The 19396-nt window shown below is 47.7% G+C and overlaps 1 protein-coding gene across 3 annotated transcripts in view; it reads right to left on the reverse strand.

The window, feature by feature from the left end:
* The window catches only part of TAF4B (TATA-box binding protein associated factor 4b), a 176607-nt gene that overhangs the window by 69356 nt on the left and 87855 nt on the right, over positions 1–19396 (reverse strand). For all 3 annotated transcript variants that reach the window (XR_012157235.1, XR_012157234.1, XM_073331341.1), the window contains exon 14: positions 13984–14103. Coding sequence is in view for 1 of the 3 variants with exons in the window: in XM_073331341.1 (XP_073187442.1) it covers positions 13984–14103 (120 nt within the window). In the remaining 2 variants the exon portion in view is untranslated. The remainder of the gene's footprint in view (positions 1–13983; positions 14104–19396) is intronic.

Consider the following 19396-nt stretch of genomic DNA (forward strand, 5'->3'; position numbering starts at 1 on the left):
TCCTATATTTGCAATACAAAATGAATAATTATACTATATGAGTTTAAATTAAATTACTCGGACAAGTTGCCCAAAAAGATGATTTTAAAGATGCCAAATGTGTATGGGCCTAAAGCCACATTTGTACTTGCTTTCATCAATTTGAATTCATTGCACAATTTCATCACCAGCGTGTGCTCATTCCATGATGGCATGCTAAGTATATAGTGCTAGAAAATGGTGCTTCAGAGCCTCCCTGCCACAAACGGTGTTAAACAGGGCTGTGTTCGCATCTACACTATTTACTATTCTCTTTGAGATTATGCTGCTAGAGATTCTTTCAGAGACTGAGTGGGGGTATTTATATGCAATTCTATACAGCATCTTCAATCTCCATCTTCATGCTCATACTAAGCTGATTGATTTGCTCATTACGGAGTTCCTCTTGGCTGATGACTGTGCACTCGTACCGCATATCTGTGAAGATGCAATATCTAATCGACTGCTTTTCTAGATCAGCCAAGCGATTTGAACACTATCCGCCTCAAGGAAACCAAAGTGCTTTACTAGCCTGCTCCAGAAAAAAAAAGAAAAATATTCTGTCCCCGAAATCACAATTGATGACAATGCTTAAAGCAGTAGAAAAATATTGCTATCTTGGCAGCACTTGATCTAATAATGCCGTGATCAATGATGAAATCACAGTGCATTTCTAAATGCCTTTGGTTGACTTCACACCAAAATCAGCGTCTATTGAGCAACGTATTCAGCACTCTTTTCTACAGCTGTGAAACATGGACACTATCACATGCACTTGATAGAACTAGAGCGTTTTCAAATGCCCTGTCTGCATCTCATCTGTACCATCAAGTGGTCGGACAGGAGACCAAAACATGGAAGTCCTGGAGTGGTGCTGAATGACTAATGGTGAATCCCTAGTCATACAGGCTGGGTGGTCATCTCTTATGTATGGATGGTTCACAACTTCCCAAAGCATATTTTATGGACTGTTGAAATGAGAGCATGTATGCTGGGAGGCTGACAAAAACGACATTAGGACACTCTCAAAGCTCACCTAAAAGCTGGCCAAGTCTAACTGAATACATGGGAAGTTGCTGCCGCGATAGATCGGGATGGAGGCAGACCTGTTGGTCTGCGGTTAAGACATTGAGAATAACAGAACAGAAAAAGCTGAAGAGAAGTGTGAGCGAAGAAATCAGGCTGTGGCAAAAACACGTGGCCGTATCTGCCCTTCGGGCGGACACATCTGTGGATTCCTCATTGGTTTACAGTTGCACAAGATGCACTGAAACAAGCTGACTCATATGTCGACTATGATTGAGACTCCAGTGACAACAGCCTCTGAAGAAAGGCTATTTATTGCTTAGCATGTTTTGTCACGTTATCAATGAATTATGGGTATTCTACTTCTAGCAATATTAAATGGGACTCAGACCAATTTTTAATTTTTTCAATACCAAATATTACATTCTATACAGTCACTAAATTTTGTTCAGACATCTTAGAAAAAACGGTTACTAACCTCTCGTAACTGTTGTTCTTCAAGATGTGTTGCTCATGTCCATTCCAATAGGTGCGTGCACTGCAGTTGCCGGAAGCTTTTCCCTAGCGGTACCTGTCGGGTTGGCCGTGGAGACCCCTAGAGTGGTGCCTTCATAGCGGTGTATATATGTCCCTGCCGACATGCTGCCTGCTCAGTTCCTTCTTGCCGGAATACTCCGACAGTGGGAAGGCGGGTGGGATTTGGAATGGACATGAGCAACACATCTCGAAGAGCCACAGTTGCAAGAGGTATGTAACCATTTTTTTTCTTCGAGTGATTGCTCATGTGCATTCCAATAGGTGACTTCCAAGCAGTTACCCTGGGGGAGGGCTCGGAGTTCACCTAACTGCTGAGTGCAGGACTGCCCTGCCAAACCCAGCATCATCCCTCGCCTGCCAGGTAATGGCATAGTGGGAAATGAAGGTGTGGACTGAAGACCAGGTTGCCACTTTGCAGATGTCCTGAATAGGGACCTGCGCCAGGAAAGCTGCGGATGCCGCCTGCGCTCTGGTAGAGTGCGCCGTTATCGGCGGGGCTGGAACTTTCACCAGGTCATAGCAAGTCCTGATGCAGGACGTGATACATGACTAGATGTGCTGTGATGAGATCGGGAGCCCCCTCATTCTTTCTGCAATAGCGTGTTGTGGTGACTTACGAAACGGCTGTGTGTTTTCAATGTAAACTGCTAAGGCCCGTCTAACGTCCAATGAACAGAACATGCGCTCCCTGTAAGTGGCATGGGGTTTAGGGAAGAACACAGGTAAAAATATGTCCTCGTTTGCATGAAACGGAGACAATCTTAGGCAGGAACGCAGGGTGGGGGTGTAGCTGCACCTTGTCTTTACAAAATACTGTGTGAGGTGGTTCAAAGGTCAGTGTTCTGAGTTCGCATACCCTTCTAGCGGAGGTTATAGCCACCAGGAAAGCCACCTTCTAGGAAACGTAGGAGAGGGGGCAGATAGCCATGGGTTCAAAGGGGGGCCCCATGACTGAGGACAGGACCAGGCTGAGGTCCCGGGGGGGATGGGCCGACATATTGGAGGATAAAGCCTGTCGAGGCCCTTAAGAAACCTGCTCACCATGGGATTATCAAACACTGATCCCCTCGCTGTTCCCGGGTGAAAGGCCGAAATGGCTGCGAAGTGTACCCTTAGGGATGATATTGCTAACGCTTGGTGCTTGAGATCTAAAAGATAGTCCAAAATAAGGGGAATTGGGGCTGATTGTGGCTCAGTTCCCTTTTGTCTAGGCCAAATGGAGAAATGCTTTCACTTAGCCAGGTATGTGGCTCAAGTGGAGGTTTCCTACTCCCCAACAGGACCTCCCTAACTGAACGGGAGCACTGAAGCTCAAGAGGATTCAGCCATGGAGCTTCCACGCCATGAGGTGGAATGACTCCAGGTTGGGTGCAATAGATGGCTGTGGTTCTGTGAGATTAGGGTTGCACAGAGAGGAAGCGCTATTGGTCTGTCCACTGAGAGGTTCAGTAACATGGTGAACCAGTGCTGGCGGGGCCATGCTGGTGCTATGAGGATTAAGGAAGCCCTGTCTTGAAGAGTCTTGAGGAGCACCCTGTGTATGAGGGGGAATGGCGGGAACGCGTACAGCAGGTGACCCATCCATGACAGGTGAAAGGTGTCCATGGTGGAGCCTGGGCTGTGGTTCAGGAAGGAGCAGAATCCCTAACACTTCCTGTTGCTCCGCGTCACAAACAGGTCCATGTGGGGAGAGCCCCACCTCTGGAAAATTGAGTGAGCGATGTCCAGTCTGAGGGACCACTCATGTCCATGGAACGAGCGACTGAGGCGGTCTGCCAGCTTGTTCTGTACCCCCGGAAGGTGCGATGCCTGCAGGTGTATGGAGTGGGCAATACAAAAGTCCCACAGAGTGAGAGCTTCCCGACAGAGGGGAGAGGAATGAGCACTACCCTGTTTGTTTATATAGAACATTGCTGAAGTATTGTCTGTGAGCACTGTTACGCACATGCCCTGAAGACAGGCCTGAAACGCTTGGCATGCCAGGCGAACCACCCTCAGTTCCCTCAAGTTGATGAGCAGCGATAGCTCTGCATGGGACCAGAGGCCCTGCGTTCTGACATTGTCCAGATGTGCTCCCCAACCGAGCACCAAGGCGTCTGAGACAAGGGAAAGCGTGGGTTGGGATTTTGCGAAGGGTACTCCCGCACAAACCAGCTGTGGTTGCAGCCACCATTGGAGAGAGTGGAGAATTTGAGGTGGGAGGGTCACTATTGAGTCCAATGGGTCCCTACCTGGTCTGTACATCTGTGCTAACCACATCTGGAGGGACTGAAGGTGCAGCCTGGCATGCTGTACCATGTATGTACAGGCCACGATGTGCCCCAGTAGTCTCATACAATTCCTGTCCGTAGTTGTGGGGAAGCGGAGAAGGGTCTGGATAATGTCCGTGAGCGCTCTGAAATGCAGTTCCGGAAGAAATGCCCTCGTGTGCTTGGAGTCCAAGAGAGTGCCGACGTACTCTATTCTTTGTGTGGGGGTCAATGTGGACTTGAGCTCATTCAATACAAGTCCCAACCTGTGAAACGTAGCCGGGGCCAGGAATACATGCTTCACCACCTCTGCTTGGGACTCTGCCTTGATGAGCCAATCCTGTAAATATGGGAACACCTGCACCTGGTGCCTGTAGAGGAAGGCTGCTACTACTGGCATACACTTGGTGAACTCCCGTGAGGCCGCTGAAAGGCCAAATGGGAGCACCCTGAACTGGTAGTGCTGGCCACTGACCACAAATCTGCGAAAGTGTCTGTGGGTTGGAATAATAGCAATGTGAAAGTATGCGTCCTTCAAGTCGAGGGTGGCGTACCAGTCTCCCGGATCCAGGGAGGCAATGATGGCAGCCAGAGAGACCATGCGAAGCTTCACCTTTTTTATATGTGTTGAGGTCTCATAGGTCCAGGATAGGCCAAAGCCGGCCCTTGGCCTTGGGGATGAGGAAATAGCAGGAGTAGAACTTCTTGCCCCTGAATTCTTGAGGAACCTCCTCTCTTGCCCCTAAAGCTAGGAGTGATTGTACCTCTTGTAAAAGGAGTTGCTCGTGAGAGGGGTCTCTGAAGAGGTACGGGGAAGGGGAGTGGGAGGGTGGGAGGGAACAGAACTGGATAGAATATCCCGCCTCCACCGTGCAGAGGACCCAGAGGTCTGACATGATCTGAGACCAAGCACAGTAGAAGTGGGAGAGCTGATTCACAAAGGGGGACGGGGGGGGAGGATCCAAGAAGGTGACTGGTGTACTGTCCTCATGTGCATCTTCAAAAGTTGGGTTTGGGGCCGGGGTGCTATTTGGTTTCCTTGGCCCGAGGAGGATTGTGGTGGGCGCCTCCTGTTATTTCTGCCTCTCCTCCTAGGTGGATCCCGCCTCGGGGGCCCCGGGTAAAAACAGGACAGGGGCTGAGGTATAAAGGGATTTCTTTGAGGCACTGGGGTGTGCAGCCGAGAGACTTCAGAGTTGCCTGCGAGTCCTTCAGGCTATGCAGGCGCGTGTTCGTATTTCGAGTAAACAGGCCCTCACAGTCAAAGGGGAGATCCTGTATTGTGTTTTGGACCTCAGGTGGGATTCTCAAAATCTGAAGCTACGCACTGCACCTCATAGCGATGGCGGTGACCATGGTTCTAGCCGCAGAGTCCGCTGTGTCCAGGGCTGCCTGGAGGGTGGTCCTAGAGACAATTCTGCCCTCCTCAAGGAGAGCGCCAAACTCCCTGCAAGAATCAGCCACGATTAATTTCTGGAATTTAGCCAACGAGCTCCAGGAATTAAAAGCGTATCGGCTAAGCACTGCCTGCTGATTCGCTACCCGAAGCTGGAGCCCCCCAGTCGAATAGACTTTACGGCCAAAGAGATCCAGCTTCTTGGCGTCAGGTGACTTAGGTGCGGGGCCTGGTTCACCCTGCCGCTCCTTGTGTTTTGCCGCATCAACCACCAGAGTCCCCAGTTGGGGGTGGGTAAACAGGTGCTCATAGCCCTTTTGCAGCACAAAGTAGCGTCTCTCGACCCCTTTAGCCATTGGTGATATAGAGGCTGGGGTTTGCCAGAGCACCTTTGTGGTGTGCCGAATTGTCCTTATGAGGGGCAAAGCTACTCTGGAAGGACCCTCGGGGGTGAGGATGTCCACCATCGGATCTGAGTCCTCCATAACCTCCTCTGCCTGGAGGTTGAGGGTAACTGCTACCCTCATAAGCAGGTCCTGGTGGCCTTTGATATCCATTGGTGGTAGAGTGGTGGAGGTGCCTGCCACCGCCTCGTCTGGCGAAGAGGTCCCCGGGACAAGGTCTTTCTGCCCCTCGGGTTCTTGGAAGGCCAGGTCAGGTACCTTGGAGCACCCCGAGACCAGAGTTTCAGGTGCTACCGACGTCAGCGGAGGAGGAGCCGTGCTGGTCTGCAGCCACTCAACAGCCCTGTCCCATAAAGGATCCTCAGGGGCCCTAGGGGCGTAGTGTGCCATCAACGTCGCCGATGTAGGTGCACCAGGGGCCGATACCACCGATACCAGCCTAGATCCCTGATCTTGAGCCTGGTGGTAGGCCTAGGGGGTCCAAAAAGGCCATTGCACTGGGCCCTGCCACTGGGGTGGCCAAGTGGCGACTGGTGCCGGTTGTCCCGCTGGCCTACGGTGCCGGGATCGGTGCTGGAACCGGTAGTGGTTGCATCGGGACACAGACTATTCTGTGACTGACTGACTAGTATTCTGTACCTGACCATGGGGGAGCGGAGCCCAATGGTGCCGGGGAGCAGTACTGGGGAGACTGAGACCGGCGCCACAACATCATGGGCTTCCCCTGATGACGAATCAATGGCACTGCCGCCATTGGAGCCAGCGCTGCTGCCATCAGCGTCGTGACTGGTGTCGTAATCGCCGTGGGCACAACATCACAGTCAGTGCCATCACCAGCGCGTGAGTTTGCGAAGCTGGGTACTGTGCCATCATATCAATGAGGTCTCGAGCTGCCTCATATGTGTTTGGAGTGGAGGGGAGGTCAAGCTCTTCCTCCAAATTTTCACGGGTAGGAGAGTCCGTTCTTGCTGGACTCAATGGCTCTGCGCCTGGGGCAGGAGTCAACGGCGCCAGTTCTTGGGGACCAGACCGAGGGTGTCCCACCGGAGGACGCACCCCACTGGAATCCCCACTCGGCTTCCTGACAGGGGAATATCTCCTCTCTGGTTTCTTGTTCTTATGCAGTACCAGGGACTGTGAACTGGCCTTGCGGGCCGGGAAGTGGTGCTAGTGCTCCCTGGCAGAGTCCTTCCTCAGTGCTGGGACATCCCATACTGAGGATGCTGGTGTCGGCTCAGACTGTGGCTGAAGGGCCAACTCCATCAAGAGGAGCTTCAGGCAATAGTCCCACACCCTCTTAGTCCTGGGTCTGAAGCTCCTGCAAATAGCGCACTTATCTGTCTGGTGGCCCTCCCCGAGGCACTTGAGACAGGTGGCTAGCGGATCACTTGTTGGCATAGGTTTTGCACACCTTTTGCACACTTTAAACCCCTGTGACCAAGGCATGCCCCGGCGCCGGGGAGAGCAGAACAGGGGGGAAACCCCCCAAAGTAAGCTAAACTAATCTACAACTATTTACACAGAAACAAGGGAACCACTAGGTAAGGCACTTGCAAAAGCAAGAGACTAAGCTGTTCCAACGACCGTCACAGGCGGTAAGAAGGAACCGAGCAGGTGGCAAGTCGGCAGGGACATATATACACCGCCATGAAGGCGCCATTCTAGGGGTCTCCACAGCTGACCCGATGGGTATCGCTAGGGAAAAGCTTCCAGCGATCGTGCATGCGACGTGCGTACACACCTACTGGAATGCTCATGAGAAATCACTTGAAGAACATCGGTTCAGAAGTTCCCAGAGAAAAACAAAGAGGTTACATTCACAACATATCTACTGTGAAATGGAACAAAGCATCAAAAAAGGTTTTACAAAGAATTAGGTATTCTTAGACAACTCCTCTGTTCCCAAGACAACAACAATACCACACATGGAAATGCAGAGTTGCATTCAAGAACTTTTTTACATGTGAAATTACCTTCATGACATCCTTTACTAATCAGCATGCTAGGATTTAGATGCTGGTCCAACTAGAGATGACCTGAGATCAATACAACACACACCAAAAGTTAAATTTATGAATGTGCATTTCCAATGGAACTTACGATAAATGCTACCAGGTTTGTGTCAGTTTAAGTTCACAGCCAAACTCCTTTTTTAAAAAGTACTACACACTGCAATATCACACTATTCTCTGCTGTACTTATTTGCCACAGAGCTACAGAATTTTTAATAAAGGAAATAATGGACATGCCACAGAATGAGTGACAGCTGAAGTATGTAACAGGAAGCCATTACACAGCCTCTTATGCCAAAAGAGGGTTAGCAACTGCAGTCTTGTGTTATATATCCTTTCCTTATCAAAGGCACTGTTAAAAAAACAAGAATGATTAACCAAAAAAAGCTTGGTGGGAAGGGAAGGAGAGATGAGGAAAGTTATTCTAATGCCAGGCTCATGTTTTCAAGTTTTCCAGTGTTGTTACATAAAAACGGCAGATAACAAGCTCATTTCTACATGCAGAATAAAGGTCCCTATTGATGTATTGAAGATTCCAAGGAACATAAAATGTACCCACTCAAAAGGATGATAGTTCTTAATACATATCCTGTGGCCAGGTTGAGTTGGGTTCCTCCACCTCACTTGCTCTGAGGGGCAGTATGGCAAACGAGGATCATAGAGGAGTCTCCTATTTGCTAGGTCTCCCTCCTTTGCTTCTCCAATTTGATTCTTTCTGACCTAGGAGACTGTTCACCTGCTTTACTTCCCCAAGGACAGTCTCTTGTCAAAAGCTGGACTAAGAAAGGCCTAAGGGATGGGAGTCGCCACAGCACTGACCCAGCTGCAGAAATTAGGCCGGTAAGTGGAAAGATATAGGCTCTTTCCATGTATGTCTCAGTTTGGAATCACAGAATTGTAGGAAGGGAAGGGACTTCAATAGGTCATCTAGTCCCGTCCCCTGCACTCAGGGCAGAAATATGTAATAACCAGACCATTCCTGACATGTTAGTCTAACCTATTCTTAAAAATCTCCAGTGAGATTCCACAACCTCCTAGGCAACTTGTTTCACTGCTTAACTATCCTGACAGTTAGGAAGTTTTTCCTAATGTCCAACCTAAACCTCCCTGCTGCAATTTAAGCTCATTGATTCTTGTCCTATGCTCAGAGGCTGAGTAGAATTTTTCACCCTCCTCCTCGTGACAACCTTTTATGTACTTGAAAACTCATGTTCCCCCTCAGTGTTCTCGTCTCTAGACTAAACAAACCCATTTTTTTCAATCTTTCCTCATAAGTCATGTTTTCTAGACCTTTAATCATTTTTGTGCTGTCCTATTGACTCTCTCTAGTTTGTTCACATCTTTCCTGCAATGTGGCTCCCAAAACTGGACACAATACTCCGGTTGAGGCCTTATCAGCACAGAGCAGAGTGGAAGAATTACTTCTGTCTTGCTTACCACACTCTTGCTAACGCATCCCAGAATGAGGTTTGCTTTTTTGTGCAACAGTGTTACACTGTTGACTCATATGTAGCTTGTAATCCATATAAGCCCCAGATCCCTTTCTGTACTGCAAATCCACAGATATTTACTTTATATCCCCATCCATGGATGTAGATATCTGCAAACCATTTTTGTGGATCATAGCTCAGATGCAGATACAAATTTTGTATCCACACAGGGCTCTGCAACACACTCACCGGAATGAAGTGACTGTTACCCAGGCTTCAGCTCCGCTCTCTGAATCAAGCAGCAGCAGCTTGCTGGGCATTCTGGGAGTTGTAGTCCGCAGCTTGCTCAGATAGTGAAGGTAAATTGCAACTCCCAGAAGAGTGTGTGACTCTGTGCTCCTATGCAGTGAGCCAAATGCAGCATGTTTTAGAACCACTGCAGCTGCGTAGGAGTGTCCGAGCCCCCACATTGGGGGGGCGGTGCTGCACACGAGGACCCAGGATGTAGCCTCCACCCAGAGAGGGGAAGGAAGTATGATGGGGGCAGAGCGGGTTATGGGAGGTCTCTGGGGAGAAGTGGGAGGCAGTTGGGGGTTTGGCACAGCCCTGCGTCACTGGTGTGAGGTGACCTGTGGAGGTGTTAGCCGAGCCCTGCAAATCCATTGATATCTGCAGATATCAGAGGACAATTTATGCAGATCAGATGTGGATAAAAAGTTTTGTATCTGCAGAATGCTTTACTTGCAACCCTTCCCAGCTTGGTATCGTCTGCAAAATTTATAAGTGTACTCTCTATACCGGGGTAGTCAATAGGCAGACCATGGGCCAAATCTGGACTGCTAGACACTTTTGAACAGCCCCCGAAATCTTTTTATTTATTTATCTATCTATCATCATTGTTATTTTTTACTTTCTTCTTCTCTGGAGTCTGGACCTTGAGTATACATTGACTGAAAAATTGGGACCTTGACAAAAAAGAATTTCCTATGCTCTAACATTCTACTCAAAGGTTTGTCTGCAGATGTCTGCATGTTCAACCAATGTTGGGGCCTAGTGAGCAAGTGCAAGGAATTCCAAGTGACATATTTGCAAATTTCATCTGATGGTTCTTCCCATGTCCAGACTAAGAGGTGGCCACATCTCTAGTGTAGTGGCTTTAAAGTCTTCCTGGAGAGAAGTTTGGCAGCCTCGTAAGTCTTAGATATCCAACACAATTCATATGGCCAGGGTGCATCCTGCCACCTTGAGCTCTTTCCCTGAACTGTGGAAGAGAATGAAAAAAGGAATCTCTTCTGCTCAATGTTTCTAATCCAAGAGCACCTCAAAGGTCCTGTGAGATGACAGGTGTTACAGGAAGGAAAAACTTGAACAAGACTGGAGTAGAAGCTTGGATGGGGGGGAGGGAAGGGTAGAATATCATGGTTAGGAAAGGAGTGGGATGTCAGGATTTTTGATAAAAACTAGGACAGAAGCCAAGGATCATGTTATTATGGGAAAGTCAACAACACAAGACTATAGGACCACTCACACACTACTCTCTTTGCCAAAGAGATAGCTACTCAAGCCACCTCAGGGAGAGGAACAGACGGTGTGTTAAAGAGAGACTCATACTAGGTACATCTAAACTGCAGCTGGGAGCTAGCCTTGTTTGTGCTAGCGGGTCTTGAGCAATCACGCTAAAAATCGCAGCAGGGACTGAGAGGCTTTGGGTGGAGCTTTAGCTCTCAAGCCTCGGGGTTAGGAGGGGTGAAAGCCTGAGCCGTAAGCGCCACACTGATATTTTTAGTGTCATAGCTTGAGCCCCACTGGCGTGAGTCTGACTACCTGTTCTGGGAGACTCGCTCCCACTGAGATTTATACAAGCCATGTTCCGACTCCCTTTGAAGACACTGTGGAACTCAGGGCAGAGGAAGTGGCTTTAGATAACGTGACACTGCGGAGAGGATCCCACGTTGTCTCACCCCTCTACTAGGCAACCAAGGGCTCTAGTGCAGAGATTAGGCTTTTGATGAAAGCTAGCTGCTCGAAGTTTAAGAAAGCAGATTCTGGTGTAGCTGAAAGAATCTCTATGCCCTATGTAAGGGGAACAATCCACACTCTAAAACAAAAGTATTCCTCTTTCAAGGGGTTAGCATGGTCAAGACCACCTTACTGGAGATTCTAGACTCCTTCAGGAGCACCCTGCCACAAACCATGTTAAAGGACTAAAGGGGAAGAGATGGCCAGCCCTCTGTGGAGATAGAGGTGGTTAGGGACTATTTAGAAAAGCTGGACGTGCACAAGTCCATGGGGCCGGATGAGCTGCATCCGAGAGTGCTGAAGGAATTGGCGGCTGTGATTGCAGAGCCATTGGCCATTATCTTTGAAAACTCGTGGCGAACCGGGGAAGTCCCGGATGACTGGAAAAAGGCTAATGTAGTGCCAATCTTTAAAAAAGGGAAGAAGGAGGATCATGGGAACTACAGGCCAGTCAGCCTCACTTCAGTCCCTGGAAAAATCATGGAGCAGGTCCTCAAAGAATCAATCCTGAAGCACTTGCATGAGAGGAAAGTGATCAGGAACAGCCAGCATGGATTCACCAAGGGAAGATCATGCCTGACTAATCTAATCGCCTTTTATGATGAGATTACTGGTTCTGTGGATGAAGGGAAAGCAGTGGATGCATTGTTTCTTGACTTTAGCAAAGCTTTTGACACGGTCTCCCACAGTATTCTTGTCAGCAAGTTAAGGAAGTATGGGCTGGATGAATGCACTACAAGGTGGGTAGAAAGCTGGCTAGATTGTCGGGCTCAACGGGTAGTGATCAATGGCTCCATATCTAGTTGGCAGCCGGTATCAAGTGGAGTGCCCCAAGGGTCGGTCCTGGGGCCGGTTTTGTTCAATATCTTCATAAATGATCTGGAGGATGGTGTGGATTGCACTCTCAGCAAATTTGAGGATGATACTAAACTGGGAGGAGTGGTAGATACGCTGGAGGGGAGGGATAGGATACAGAAGGACCTAGACAAATTGGAGGATTGGGCCGAAAGAAATCTGATGAGGTTCAATAAGGATAAGTGCAGGGTCCTGCACTTAGGATGGAAGAACCCAATGCACAGCTACAGACTAGGGACCGAATGGCTAGGCAGCAGTTCTGCAGAAAAGGACCTAGGGGTGACAGTGGACGAGAAGCTGGATATGAGTCAGCAGTGTGCCCTTGTTGCCAAGAAGGCCAATGGCATTTTGGGATGTATAAGTAGGGGCATAGCGAGCAGATCGAGGGACGTGATCGTTCCCCTCTATTCGACATTGGTGAGGCCTCATCTGGAGTACTGTGTCCAGTTTTGGGCCCCACACTTCAAGAAGGATGTGGATAAATTGGAGAGAGTCCAGCGAAGGGCAACAAAAATGATTAGGGGACTGGAACACGAGTTATGAGGAGAGGCTGAGGGAGCTGGGATTGTTTAGCCTGCAGAAGAGAAGAATGAGGGGGGATTTGATAGCTGCTTTCAACTACCTGAAAGGGGGTTCCAAAGAGGATGGCTCTAGACTGTTCTCAATGGTAGCAGATGACAGAACGAGGAGTAATGGTCTCAAGTTGCAGTGGGGGAGGTTTAGATTGGATATTAGGAAAAACTTTTTCACTAAGAGGGTGGTGAAACACTGGAATGCGTTACCTAGGGAGGTGGTAGAATCTCCTTCCTTAGAGGTTTTTAAGGTCAGGCTTGACAAAGCCCTGGCTGGGATGATTTAACTGGGAATTGGTCCTGCTTTGAGCAGGGGGTTGGACTAGATGACCTTCTGGGGTCCCTTCCAACCCTGATATTCTATGATTCTATGACTTTGGCCTGGTCTACACAGATTTTGTATAGGTATAACTACATTGGTATGGGGTGTGATTTTGTAATGAAACAGTTAGCAGTACAACACCTAGTATGGATGCAGATGCCTTATACGGGTTTTGCTTAACCCCCTTTCTGTACTTCTGTGAGAGTTAAAGTGGTACAACTTGTGTGTTTAGACAAGGGCACCTGGGTCAGGAGGACATTACTTGAACCCTCTGTCCTGACCCACTGGGGAGCATAGCTTGCGTACCAAGGACCCTCGGTTATTCTAGGACAACTAGGATTAAAAGTAGATGCCTCAACTACTTTTTGTGGGCAGTGGAGGCTAGTTTTGTCTTCCAAAGACCACCTCAACAGCTGTTTATCCCTCTGGGTCAGATTCTCTTCCCCTTTAGGGAAGCTAGGCAACTAGTCGTCTGTCTCAGCCACAGAAACAGTTACGCTGCTGTAACACACCACTGAGGTTGTGGAGGTTTCCTCTCAAAGATTAAGTAGAGACTTTCATCATTCTTTTGATTATGTCTTGTAAATACAGCACTCCTTTTATACAGCATGCTCATCAATAGGGCTCTGTGTCGGTCACGGAAGTCACGGATTCCGTGACTTCTGCAGCAGCCAGTGTGGCTGACCCCAGGGCTGCCCAAGGAGCTGGCCCCGGCCCGTGGCCCCCGGCTGGCCGTCTGGAGCCGCCGCTGGCCATGGCCCCCGGTTGTGCCTCCCCCAGCAGCGCACCCCGTATTTGCCCACCCCCCCTTAAGATTTATACTAAAAATACCTGTGATTAAGTCATGGACAGGTCACGGGCCGTGAATTTTTGTTTATTGCCTGTGACCTGTCCATGGCTTTTACTAAAAATACCCATGACTAAATCATAGCATCACTCATCAATACACATTATTAGTAACCAGATTCAACTAATTTCAGTTCACCAAAACTAAAGCTTTTAGTATTTCTTTAGTCATTAAATATTTGTTTTCCCTACAATATTCAACAAGCCTCAGGGAGGGCTTCCCTCCTTTTGTTCCAAAAGGTAAAGAAGATAATTCAATATTAAAATGGAACAAACGCATGCAAGACAATTCAATACCTCAAGCCCAGATCCAAGGTTTGGTGAATCCAGTGGTCTTTTCTTCCTTGGCCCAATCGCTGCCAAAGCTGTGAGATTGGCTTCTCTTTGTTGCATCTGTGCCAGCTCCAACTGTTGCATCTAATTTAAAAAACAAAAGCATATGATATATGGTATACTGAAGGGCCAGTTCTGTTCATTCAGCTTCAATCATCTGATCTTGTCTTTTACGTAGATTATAAAATCTGCATCATACAAGAGACTATGGCTTTTCAGAACTTACAATTCCGGTAGTTAGGCCCACCGCCACATTAGTCATTTTAGGAGCCCAGCAAATGCTAACCCCACCACATATGCCATGGCATTGTCCTTAGGTTCATGTGTTTTGGGAAGACAGCACCTAGGATCAACAATACTACCAGAGATATCTCTGTTGATCTTCAACTTTAGTGAATTTTGCTATTTATTGATTAGTGAGACAAGAAAAGTTTTGGCTCAGAACCAGTTTAAATGGCGAAAAATTAAAATTTTGAGAGTTGAAGGTTCTCGATATTGAGAACTGGTCACACTGTACTCAGTTTCACAGGTTGTTTCCATTTAGGGTGACCAGATGTCCTGATTTTATAGGGACAGTCCCGATATTCAGGGTTTTTTTTGTTTTGTTTTTTGTTTTCCTCCCCTTCATATAAGCACCTAATACCCCACACCCTCTGTCCTGATTTTTTACACTTGCTATCTGGTCATCCTATTTCCATATGAACAAGTGAGAAATTCTGAAACATGATCTGTATTTGACTATATTCATCTTGACGTCAATTATCTGAAGCTTAATTTTGTGAACCAAGGCCTTGTGCCCTGACTACTCTGAATGTCATGGGGACAGAATACTTGGATCACAGGAATTTTCAGGCTACTGAGGTTTAATAGCATGCAGGTAGCACTTCAATTCTCTATTAGTTAACTTTTTTAAAAATGTCTGGGGTTTTTTAGAATTTGTATTTGAGACGTCTAACACTCCAGATACTTATTTTCAGTTGTTCATTAAGAAAAGAATTCCTTCAAAATAAGTCAAGACTTAGAGAACTGATTCCATGATTAGCTGGTTGGATTAGTTTAGTCAAAATGAGGACTAATAAGGTTTTTAAATACACTGTCATGCTACCACTAAAAATCACCAGCAGTTTCTAAAAATAAAACAAAGTTTCATACAGCAGGGCAACTACAGCTGCTTTCCAAGTATGTTGAAATATTCTTATGTTGTCTATAGGATGGTGGAATGACTCAAGAAAACAGAGGGGGAGTCTGTAAGTATCCCCCACACCCTTGGCGAAGGAATACCGTTTATAGCAAAAAGGCAAAGCAGAAAGGAAATTATTCTCCATCTCAGTGTTCAAAATGTTCCCTGAATGTGAAGCCCATGCATTTGATGTTCTAGTCATCAGCTACAGCTACAGTTTTTTATATTAAAATGGTAACACTTTCTTTCAAAGCATAAGAAATTTTCAGCCGAAGTTGAATTCCTCACAGAATTTTTGACGGCTCAGTTCAACCACAGCATGCAAGGAAAGCAGCTACACTTTTTCCTCATCTCACAAAATTTCACTGAAACTTTTTGCAGTCTGCTCACATTTTGCTGTCTAACTACAAAAAGAGCATTTATTGCGCTTGCAGCACAGTTGAACACTTTTGCTTTCTCCCACTTCTTTAACTTTAATATCTTGTTAAAAAGAAGGAGGCTCCTTAAAATGGGAGCTTAGTATGCCAGCAAAAACTCTGACATCTGAATTGGCAGCAAAATTCTGCTCTCTTATTGGTCATTTAGTCCTACTTGAAAGGTATGAAGTGATCTGCAACGAAATAAAAAGGAAATATTACTCACCCTGTGCAGTAACTGTAGTTCCAGCTGTGCTCCCTTATGGGTATGCCATTTCAAGGGCTCACGAGGTGCACATGATTAGAGATTTCTAGCTAGCAGTACCTGTTTGATCTGCGCCTGCACCTTATGCCTCCTCATGGCAGACAGTGAGGCGATATTGGGGTGCACGGACAAACTGCCCTCAGTTCCTTCTCTACTCAGTCATTCCCTAAGGAACATCTGAAGCAGAAAGGAAGAAGGGTGGGTAGTGGAGCACCCATAGGAACACACATCTTACAGAACTACAGATGCTGCACAGGGTAAGTAACATTTCCTTCATCTTTGAATAGTGTCCCTTTGGGGTGCTCCACTTCAGATGACTTCCAAGCAGTATCCCAAGGAGAAGGGAGCTTCGGATCAGGGTCCAGAATTGAAGACAATACTGCAGAGCCAAGTGCCACAGCAGATCTGATGGAATGACGCAGGGCATAATGCTTTGAAAACGTATGGACTGAAGTGGCGCTATGTATCTCCGATATGGGAACATCCTTCAAAAATGCCCTAGATGTTGCCTGCAAACTGGCTGAATGCGCTTTCACATCTGGGGAGGTGGCAGGGGAAAAGGAGGGCTGAGCACCCACAGACTTCTAACAGGTAGAGAGACTTTCAAAAGGATATCAGGTGTCTTTGAGCAGAAATAGGAGCCCATTTGATCTATCTGCGAAAGATATGAAGTGTAGGCGATTTCCTAAACCACTTAGTCCTATCCAGATAGAAGGGCTTTGACTTTCTAACACCCAGGTTACGGAAATAGGATTCCAACTGAGAACTATTAGGTTGTGGAAAAATATACTGGTAGATACCTTGGATTTTCATCTTGCTCCTCTTGCTGATTTAAAAACATGCCGGACATGATGTCCGATATGACCCTGATCGTTCTGTCCTGATGGAGGGCAGCGTTCCTAATGGCCCTGTGCTCCAAAAAGTTGATTTGGAGATAGCTTTCATGGACTGTCCATCTGCCCTGAACCAGGGGGTGTCAAAGTGGGCTCCCTACCCTAATAGGGTTGGGGTGGGTTGGCAGAAAAGGATGCCTGCAGAGACATGGAGTTGCTCCTTCCACCAGTTTAGGGAGTTATTCACGTGCAAGCGGACCATCACCTATCCAAGGTGGTCTGGTCAGAGAATAGGCAGTTCTCAACCAACCTTGGAAGCAGTGGAAGCGTAGCCTTACATGATGGGTCACAAAGGTGCACACTATCATCTGGCCAAGGAGTTGAAGACAGTTGCTTACTGAGGTCCAAAGGCTGCCCTGAATTGTTCCTACCATTCTTGACAGGATCACAAATCTGTCTAAAGGGAGATATGCTCTGGCTGTCACAGAGTCCAAGTATGCCCCTATAAAACGTTATCCTTTGCACCAATACTAACATGGATTTCTTTGATTTCAGCTGTAGGCCCAACTCTTGGAACACACCAACGGCCTTCTGAGTGGGTGATAACCCTGCCTCAAAAGAGCACCCTTGGAGCAGCCAGAGGTCAAGGTACAGGAAGACAAGAATCACTGCCTGTCAAAGGTAAGTCACCATCTACTGCTAGAACCTTCAAAAACACCTTTGGAGCTGAAGACAGGCTGAAGGGAAGCACTTGATACTGGAAGTAATCTTGGACTATAGTGAATCATAGGTATTTCCTGTACAATAGGTGTATAGTTATATGGAAGTAGGTATTGTGTAGGTCAAGGGATGAAATCCAATCCCCTTCCTGTGGCAAAGGAATTATAGTTGCTAGAGTCACCATCCTAAACTTTTGACGTTTCACCAACTTGTTCAGCGGTCTTAGATTTAAGATCAGTCTCCAATCTTCATCCTCCTTTGGTACTAGGAAAAGTAGAACTACTTCCCTACTAGGAAGGGACAGATTGTATTACTCCTAGCTGGAGAAGAGAGTCCCCCTCTTGCCTTAGTAGATGCTCATGAGGCACAGGGCAGGGGAGTGGTTTATGAGATGCCTGGGTGGCCATGGAGGGTGGCTGGGCCACCTTCTTCCTCTGAAACCTGTCTCTTTCGGGGGGAGGAGGGAGGGAGGGAGGGAGGGAGAGGTTCTCCATGGATCTGCAATACCCCAAGAACTGAACAGGGTGTGACCTCTGGGCAGTCTCTGACCTACTGAAACATTTCATGTGCATGCCTATGGAACATAGGGCAGTCCTGTAGTCCTTCAGCATATGCAGGGAGTCATTCATGGTCCCAGATAAAAGCTTACGACCATCAAAGGGGAATCCGCTATAGGATTCTGAACCTCTCAGAAACTCCGAAAGTTGGAGCCAAAACACTCTGCACATAGCTACCACTGTGGAGATCCATCTGGCAGCAATGTCCACAGCATCTACGGATGCTTGAAGAGCTGTTCAGGCCAATAGCTGAGCCTCCACAACAGTGGACCAGAACTGCTTCCTGCAGTCATGTGGCAGCTGTTCAATAAAGGCCATGAGCTTGTTATAATTAGTCAAGTTGTATTTGGCCATGATTGCCTGACAGTTCACAATCCAGAACTGCATGGTCACAGACAATAGGACTTTTCAAAAAGACCCAGTTGCTTTTGGTGTTTGTCATCAGGGTAGGTCTCAAAATGTGGCTTACACCATTCGTTCACTGCATCCACCACTAGGGAGTTAGGTGGAGACGAGAAAATAAGTAGTCAGAATCCTTAGAAGGCATGTACTAATACTTATCCACCCTTTTGCATGTTGGTGGTCACTGGCAGAAGACAGGCTACTGGGCTAGATGGAGCTTTAGTCTGACCCAGTATTGCCATTCTTACGTTCTTAGTGGCCAGTATCTGCCATATCATCTTAGCCGGATCCAGAAGAGCCTCATTAATAGATGGCAACACCTTCCAGAGGGATGCTAACTACAAAACATCCAGGAGCTTGTGCTGCTGATCTTTGACCTCCTCCAGAGGGATCTGCAGAGCATCAGCTACTCTTCTAATGAGGCCCTGGAACAGCATGAAGTTGTTGGCAATGGAAAGTGGGGGAGGCATAACAGCCTCATCCAGCAACTACGATGAAATTGTGGTCTCATGGGTGACTTCCTCATCTGCCCTAGCCTCCTGCTCCTCAAATGCCTCCTCCTGTCATGCAAGGGGAGAGAGAAACCCTGGCCTCCTGGAGGGACAGTACCAGTAGTCCGTTGAATTGTTGCCAACAGGCAGCCCATGTGTCTCAATATGGGTATTGTGTGTGTGTGTGTATGGGGCGGGAACAAGGTTGGTTCCACCATCCTTGGTGAGCTGCAAAGTCCTCCCTGAGCGAGGGTGGGTTCCTGAAGGGGTATGTAGGAGAACATCCCCCCCCCCCCCGCAAGACACTCAAGGAGACCAATTGGAAGTCCTCTTCTTCCTCTACATCTTCCCATAAGGAGGCAGTCATTGAGGATGGATGAGAGTTGTGTTCCATGGAGTGGCCACTCAGAGACCAAGGTCTCTGCACTGAGACATGCTTGGTACCTGGACAGCAATGGAAACTCCAGTTCATCCAACACCGAGAGGTCCCTCGAGTATCAGAACTCCTGCAGT

The sequence above is a fragment of the Lepidochelys kempii genome, chromosome 2 (assembly GCF_965140265.1).
Source record: "Lepidochelys kempii isolate rLepKem1 chromosome 2, rLepKem1.hap2, whole genome shotgun sequence".
In the NCBI taxonomy this organism is placed as follows: domain Eukaryota; kingdom Metazoa; phylum Chordata; order Testudines; family Cheloniidae; genus Lepidochelys; species Lepidochelys kempii.